The 8,015-nt window shown below is 41.3% G+C and overlaps 1 protein-coding gene across 1 annotated transcript in view; it reads left to right on the top strand.

The window, feature by feature from the left end:
• Window positions 1-6: 6 nt before the first annotated feature.
• The window catches only part of EGLN1 (egl-9 family hypoxia-inducible factor 1), a 58,603-nt gene continuing 50,594 nt past the window's right edge, over window positions 7-8,015 (top strand). Inside the window, exon 1 of the mRNA XM_011965742.1 lies at window positions 7-309. Coding sequence (XP_011821132.1) covers window positions 22-309 — 288 coding nt within the window. The 5' untranslated portion in view covers window positions 7-21. The remainder of the gene's footprint in view (window positions 310-8,015) is intronic.

Below are 8,015 nucleotides of genomic sequence, written 5' to 3'. Positions count from 1 at the left end.
CTCGAGTACATCGTGCCGTGCATGAACAAGCACGGCATCTGTGTGGTGGACGACTTCCTCGGCAAGGAGACCGGACAGCAGATCGGCGACGAGGTGCGCGCCCTGCACGACACCGGGAAGTTCACGGACGGGCAGCTGGTCAGCCAGAAGAGCGACTCGTCCAAGGACATCCGAGGCGATAAGATCACCTGGATCGAGGGCAAGGAGCCCGGCTGCGAAACCATTGGGCTGCTCATGAGCAGCATGGACGACCTGATCCGCCACTGTAACGGGAAGCTGGGCAGCTACAAAATCAATGGCCGGACGAAAGTAAGTGTGTGCTGCGGGTTTGTGCCGGACAGACCCTTCTCGGCGGGCAGCCCCTGCCTGCGACTGTAACCGCCTAGGCTGAGAAGCAGCATTCCTCTGTATAGAAGGGACTCGTTGTGTAGTTGTGTAGCACCCCGTAAGGAAGACGGACAGAATTTGTAGTAGCTGTTTATCTAGTTAGCCCCTTTGTGTCCGCTGTTTTCCACTTACTGCCCGTTCACAAACTTCTCCGGCTGATTGCATGGTTTTCTGGCTAAACGTAGGCTCTTTAACTTTGCTATTTTCTTTCTTCCATTTCACTGTTGGTCACAATTCAAACCTTAGTGGCGTTTTAGCCACCCAGTGAGGGGGTGTTAGAGTACCACCCAAACCAAGTCCTGGTTCTGCATCTGCCTTGTGTTTGCATACGCTCTTAAATTTCCTATGGTGTCTGAACCACTCATCACATTTTGGTTGAGAGTCAAACGCTATGTGCAGTGAAGAGTTTGCCGGCTGACCACAAAAAGGTAAATTTAAAATACGCATTTAGTCGAAAGACTGTCTATATTCAGGAAGAGCTTGGCTACTCCCCTCCCCCTCTTATAGCTCTTATCCCTCACCCTGTTCCTACTGTTTTGAAACCCTTTACAAAAAGGGGAAAGAAGTATTTCCGTTTTCAGACTTCTCAGTGTAGGTAGGCTACATTTTTAGCATAAGTTTCCTTTATTTGCTTTGTTAATGTAATCCTTCTGTTGAAAACTGTTTTGTAACTTCCTGGAAAGAAAAAAACAAAACAAACAAAAACAACCACAACATGGAATTGGAGCAGGAGGCTCGTTTTATCCTCCCAATTTGGTGAGTTTTTGTTTTCTCTTTACCGTTGCGGTTTTTCCTCCACAGATTCTTCACTTCCTACCTAGTCTATTCCTAGCTCTTTCCTCCCTCATGATAAACAGTAGACTCTTTCCTCCTTAATACTCTCTTGCAGCTTTTTTTCATTTTACTTCTCAGATCTTGATCTTTTCTGTGTATATAGCTGCTCCCAGGCCACCCTGCTTCACCATCAGTCTCTGTCTGATTTTGTGAGTTTTGAGAGATTGACCTGGGAGAGCATCACAGTTGCATGTTTGTACACACACGCTGACTCTAACCAGTGGCTCTTTTTTATGTGTGCTTCAGATCATTTACTTTGACAGTCATTACATGTGATTCTCAGGCTGCCCGAAAGGCTGAACATAGGCAGGGAGAAAGTTACAAACATGAAAATGTGGGGAAAAATACAATGTGAAGTCTGATTTACGTATTGCCACTTCATTGCTGGGTGAAGGCACAAGTCTTGATTTCTTGTAGTCTTAAAAAGGAACAGTTGAATAATATTAAACTGGAAGGGAAAGGGGGATCTGATGAAATCTCAGCCTTGGTCTTTCACTAGATTTGCGTTGATATTTTTAAGAAAGAACGTTGTCATGGATCACATCTGAACATAAAGTCCCGAGCTCCAGGGCAGGAAAGAAATTAGTTTGAGGGAATAGGGCTATGAAGACTGACCAAAGTATATCGTTGGACATAAGCTTAAATTGGATTCTTGAAGAAGATGATGTCCCAAATCTTTCTTGATCTGCTTTCCTTAGTTAATTTAGCTTTCCAAGTTAAGCTGAGACCTCTTTTCTCTTTTGTCTTCCTGCTTTCACCTGTCCTTAGAGAAGGGACAGCAGACAGCCTGGCTCTTACAGCAAATGCTTCTCATAGGGATGCTGTTAGAAATAGCTACCTCCTTCCTCAAGAGTTCTAGTTGTTGGGGTTTTAAGTCACCTAACTGTACATATTAGCAGGTAATAAGGGACGGGATGAAGGAGGGATGACCTTTAAACTCTTTGGATTAGATCTTCTGCTTATATTAATTTTAGGAACACAACTTCAGGATCTATAAATGATATTCTGGAATTCCTTTCATTATACTTCTTGGCCTAAAGAAGTTTTGGTAATAGTGTTTCAACGTGTAATTTAAATATTCCTTAAAAAACAAGGGTGTTTGCTTTGTGGAAATGAGAAGGCAGTCAAAATAACCACCCACCGTATACTGAGCAACCACAGTGTGTTAGGCATCAGATTAGGGTCAATAGAGATACATTCAGAGTAATCTTTTTTTTTTTTTTTTAAGACAGGGTCTTCCTTTGTCGCCCAAGCTGGAGCACAAGGTGTATAAGCATGGCCCACTGCAGCTTCCACCTCCTAGGCTCAAGCTATCCTGCCACCTCAGCTTCTGAGTAGCTGGTACTGTAGGCACACACCACCATGCTCGGCCACTTGAGAAAAAAAAAAGGTTTTTTGTAGAGTCAGGGTCTTGCCGATCATTTGATCTGGAACTCCTGGGCTCAGGTGATCCTCCTGCCTTGTCCTGCCAAAGTACTGTGGTTACAGACTTGAGCCACCTCACCTGGCCACAATAATCTTAATTCTATGAAGCGAGGCGTGTTACTCCTAATTTACATTTGAGGGATTTTCAGCGCAGACTTGGCTAAGGTCTGCCACTTACCATAACCCTAGCTGGTGTTCAAACTTACGTCATTCAGATATCAAACCCATGCTCTTTTTTAGCTACACTGGTTACACGTAGAACATTAAATGAGATGTAGATTACTTGGCACCCTGCTGGAACTGCAGTTTGATACATATATTTTGTTGAAAGTGGGTGAATAGCACTAGCTTTATATGTGAGTAATCATACTCTATGGTTGGGCTGTGTAAAACTTAATTAGGTGAGTGTACAATGTTTATTTCAGATAGCGGCTTAAAAGCCACTTTTGTATTTATCCACCTGAATTATGCGCCTGTCAGTATAACTGTTAAGAGATGTCAGAATATGGTTTTTTTATGTGATTGCAGAAGGAGATTTCTGAATTTTATCCTTCATAACATTATAGTGATTTTAAAAGTTATATGCAGCAAATGTGTAGTGTTTTTCTCATTTCAGCTTTCACAGCAGTAGGCAGGTGGTTGTATTTTTTTTATAGATTAGAAAAGTGGGACTCAGGAAAGTTCACTTGTTAGAAATTCTGCAGCATATTAGGACTTAAATTCAGGTTTTCTGACTAAGAATCCGATGTTCTTTTTATTTACATCATCTATATTGCATGCTCTTTATGTCAGGGCGTGGTAATCAGATGATACATGATTGTCCGTGGCCCATTCAGCGTAGGCTTTGTTTTCCCCTGAATTTCTACTTCAAACATTCTTATCTGGCCACTGTTTATGCAGCTACTTTAAAAAAGGAACCGCAAGGGAAAAATGAAGTAATACAGGATAAAAACAGAAATGTAATTGTAGCCACTGATGTAACCAAGCTCCTGTTTCCACTTTCTCTGGTCTTTTTGGGATTTTCCCCTTTTTGCTGTTACCCTGCCCTTTGATCCTATATCCTTGCTTATGCTTGTTTTCATCAAGAAGACTCTCGATATCCAGTAGAAAGAAACCATAGTCTGCTGTTTTGTGAAGAGTAGGGTGCCTTGACTTGGGGGTACAGGAGTAAGAGGAATGCAGAGGAGTGAGGATCATGGGAAAATGTTGAACTTTTCTGTTGGAGTTTCTTAGCCACTCTGAAGGAAAACATTTTCCTGTTAAAATAGAAATACTAGTATCAGATACGTAACATTTTTGGAATTTAATCCAAAACTTCATCTGTTCCATTGAAACATACATAAAGAAAAGGAGTAATAAAATAGGTTAGGACCAATAAGCAGCAGATTATGTTACTAAGATTTTTCACTGTTACTGTAGTTAGTCAGCTGTGGCTGATTATGGCTTTTAAGAGCAAAGAATAGGATGAGGAAAATGCTGCTGTTTTATTATCACTAACAGAGATGTGGTGACAATCCTCTTAGATGTTAAAACAAAACTGACCCAGGAAGAGAGCCCTCATCAGTACCAGACCATGCTGGCATCCAGATCTCAAGACTTTCAGCTTCTAGAACTGTGAGAAAATAAACATGTTATTTAAACCTAAATACATAACTAAACCTTTATCTACTTCTGCCATTCTCTTAATACACTTGGGATCCAGGATACACAAATTGAAGTTACTTGTTTAATGATTTTATAACTATGTCAGAATTTAAGTTAAAAGTGAGTTATTCGGTATGTAGAAAGGCTGAAAATAGTACAACTGCAGTAATTCTGCCAGCTATAAGGGACATGTGGACTGAGAGGGTAGTCTTAATAGATTGTGATCAACTATGTGCGAAAACATTTTGTACAGTGAGTTGATGTGTAGTTTACATGTAAACTACTTTAGTTCTAAAGGAATTTTATTTTACGTTAAAAGATTTTTTTAGGCTGGGCTTAGTGACTTACCCCTAAAATTGCAGCATTTTGAGGGGCTGAGGCAGGAGGATCGCTTGAGCCCAGGAGTTCAAGACCAGCTTGGGCAAATGTTGAGACCTTGTCTCTAAAAAAAATTAAAAAATTAACCAGGCATGGTGGTGTGAGCTCGTGGTCTCAGGTGGGAGGATCGCTTGAGCCCAGGTGACAGAACAAAACCCTGTCTCAAAAAAAAAAATTTTTTTTTTTTTTTTATGTATGTAGCTCTTATCTACTACCTAATAATCCGCAAAAATGCCCACAGAGCCTTAATTACGTGGAGGAGGAGGGGATAATAGAGATCATTTTAGCTTTGAAAGATAATGGATTCTGGGCCAGATGTGATAACTCACGCCTGTAATTCCCAACTGACTCTGGGAGGCTGAGGCAGGAAGATAGCTTGAGTTCAGGAATTCAAGACCAGCTTGGGCAACACGGCAAGACCTCATCTCTACTGAAAAAAAAAAAAAAATTAGAAAGGGGTCGGGTGCAGTGGCTCACACCTGTTACCCCAGCACTTTGGGAGGCCGAGGCAGGCGGATCACGAGGTGGAGAGATCAACACTAATCTGGCCAACCAACATGGTGAAATCCTGTCTCTACTAAAAATACAAAAATAAGCTGGGTGTAGTGTTGCAAGCCTGTAGTCCCAGCTACTTGGGAGGCTGAGGTAGGAGAATCGCTTGAACCCGGGAGGCAGAGGTTGCAGTGAGCCGAGATTGTGTCACTGCACTCCAGCCGGGGCGACAGAGTGAGACTCCGTCTCAAAAAAAAAAAAAAAAGGAAAGAAAGATAATGCATTTGGTTCTGCCATTAGATCTGGGTTGGATCCCGGGTCTGCTATGGTTTCTGTGTCCTTAGTCCGGTTTCTTAATCTCTTGAGTCCTCAGTTGCTCTGTTTATAAAATGGTGTTCAGTGATACCTGTCTTTGTAGCTTCTCAGGCTTGTTGTGAGGTGAACATATAATGCTTCATGTAAAGCAACTTTTAGATTGTAAAGCGCTGTGCAGAACTGTTCTTAACTATTCTCCCATTTTAAAAATTTGCTGTCTTTCTGATTCTTCCTTTTAAGAGTTCTGTGCTTTCCCTGTCTCATTCCCCTCCCATAAACTGGAGAAAAAAGGTCTTAGAATGATCACCCATTTTTTTACCTAACCACTTTTCCTGCATTCACACATTTTTTTTTTTAAAAGAGAAGAAATAACCTATTTTTTTAAAAAAGAAAAAAGTCCCAGAGAGATTAACTTGTTCAGAGTCATAGAGCTGGTGACAAAATCAACAGACCTTTGATTCAGTTCATTCATATCTGTAACTTTATGCTGTATCTCATATAACAATGACATATTTCTACTTAGCTAATTTTGGCATATTTTATGCCTTTTTTTTAAAGGACAGGGTCTGACTTGCACAGGCTGGAGTGCAGTGGTACAATTATGGCTCACTGCAGCCTCAAGCTCCTGGGCTCAAGCAGTCCTCCCACTTGAGTCTCCATAGTAGCTGGGACTACAGGCATGTGCCAACACACCTGGATAATTTCTTAACTTTTTTTGTAGAGATGGGGTCTCGTTATGTTGTCCAGGCTGTTCTAGAACTGTTGGCCTCAAATGATCCTCCTGCCTTGGTCTCCCAAAGTGCTGGCTCTTGCCTGTAATCTTAGCACTTTGGGAGGCCAGGGTGGGCAGATTTGCTTGAGCCCAGGAGTTCCAGACCAGGGGGCAACATGGTGAAACCCATCTCGAAAAACAGTACAAAAATTAATCAGGCATGGTGGCACATGAGTGTAGTCCCAGCTTCTTGAGGGGCTGAGGTGGGAAGACCACTTGAGCCTGGGAGGTAGAGGTTGCATTGAACTGTGATTGCACCACTGCACTTCATCCAGCCTGGGTAACAGCAAGACCCTGTCTCAAAAAAAAAAAAAAACAAAACAGTGCTGGGATTACAGGTATGAGCCATCGCACTGGGCCTCTGCCATTTTTGAGAATATGCTTGAACATTTGAGACTTTCTTCTCCCTTTTACTTCTATCATTCTACATGTTGGCTTATCTGACATTCTAGTTTAAATTTTTCTCTTACCTGATTTCCTTAAATGCTCTTTATCCATCTCTTTCCTCTGATACTATTTAAAGCCGTTTGCCCTGAAGTAGGCCTACCCTCTCTTGTTTCTTTAGTAGGAGCTGTCTTCCTACTCTGTGTTTCTGATTTGCAGTTTACTCCTGTTTTCCTTTCCCTTTTTTTCCCCATCAGGCTTGAAATCTATCTTTGTTGTTCTTCCATGTTTTCTGAAGCCTGTGCCTGTCTGGTATGCCCTTGGATTGATGTTATCAGCTTAGTTGTTTTTGTTTAATTTTTCACTTTAGGCCTTTAAAGCTACCCCAACTATTTCAGTCTCCCTTTCATTCTAGCACATTCTTGGGCAGTTTCTGTTTCTTAGATTTTACTTCTGTGCTTACATTCCACCTTCTTTTCCACTATGCCCTCGTTTCCACACTTGGAACATTGTCTGTGACTACATGATGGCATTCAAATAATTTACTAAGCCCATTTTCAGAGCTTGTCTTTGCCTTTTATTTCAGCTAAAACTCTTCCCAAAAAAATTGATGTAGATGGTTAACCAAAATCTTCTCTTACAACAGTTTATTTCATGCCTTATATCCTAGTCAAAACTCAACTTTTCTGCCACCTTTGTACTTCATAATCACATTTTTCCATAACCAATTCACAGTTAGTTTTATTTCTGAAGAGCTTGGACAGTATCTGTAGACTTGAGATCACCATAAAGTTTTCATGAGTTTGGAATTCTCATTTTTCTTATGCAGTGTCCCAGGTCCCAGTTCTTTACCAAAGCAAAATATGTGTACTCTTTATCCTTTGTTGTATTCTCTGAGTCCTGTTTTGATAATATTTTCACTCATTTGTTCAACAGATGTTGAGTACCCTCCACATACAGGCCCTGTTCTAGGAGCTAGGGTGTCCTGAACAACAACAAAAAGCACCCTTTCTCATGGACCTTATCTTCTAGTTGGAGGAAGTGAGGGGTGGGGAGTGACAGTCAGTAAACAAATGTCCAAGTAATACATGGTATGTTAGGTGGTAAATATTAAGATGGAGAATAAGTGAGATAAGGACAGAGTGACTAGGGAGTACTCTTTTAGATTGATAAAATAAGGTAACATTTAAATAGTGACTTGAATGAAGTAGGAAATTAGTTGTGTGGATATGTGGAAGAGGAGCATTCCGAGGAATGGTATTAAATAGCAAATACAGAGGCACTAACTTGAAATGTGTTTGGTGTGTTCAGAAAACAGCAAGCAGAGCACTTTGGGAGGTCGAGGTGGACGGATCACTGAAGTCAGGAGTTCAAGACCAGCCTG

This window comes from Mandrillus leucophaeus, unplaced genomic scaffold (assembly GCF_000951045.1).
Source record: "Mandrillus leucophaeus isolate KB7577 unplaced genomic scaffold, Mleu.le_1.0 Scaffold1186, whole genome shotgun sequence".
Lineage (NCBI taxonomy): Eukaryota > Metazoa > Chordata > Mammalia > Primates > Cercopithecidae > Mandrillus > Mandrillus leucophaeus.
This window is presented reverse-complemented; position numbering and strand designations above follow the sequence as displayed.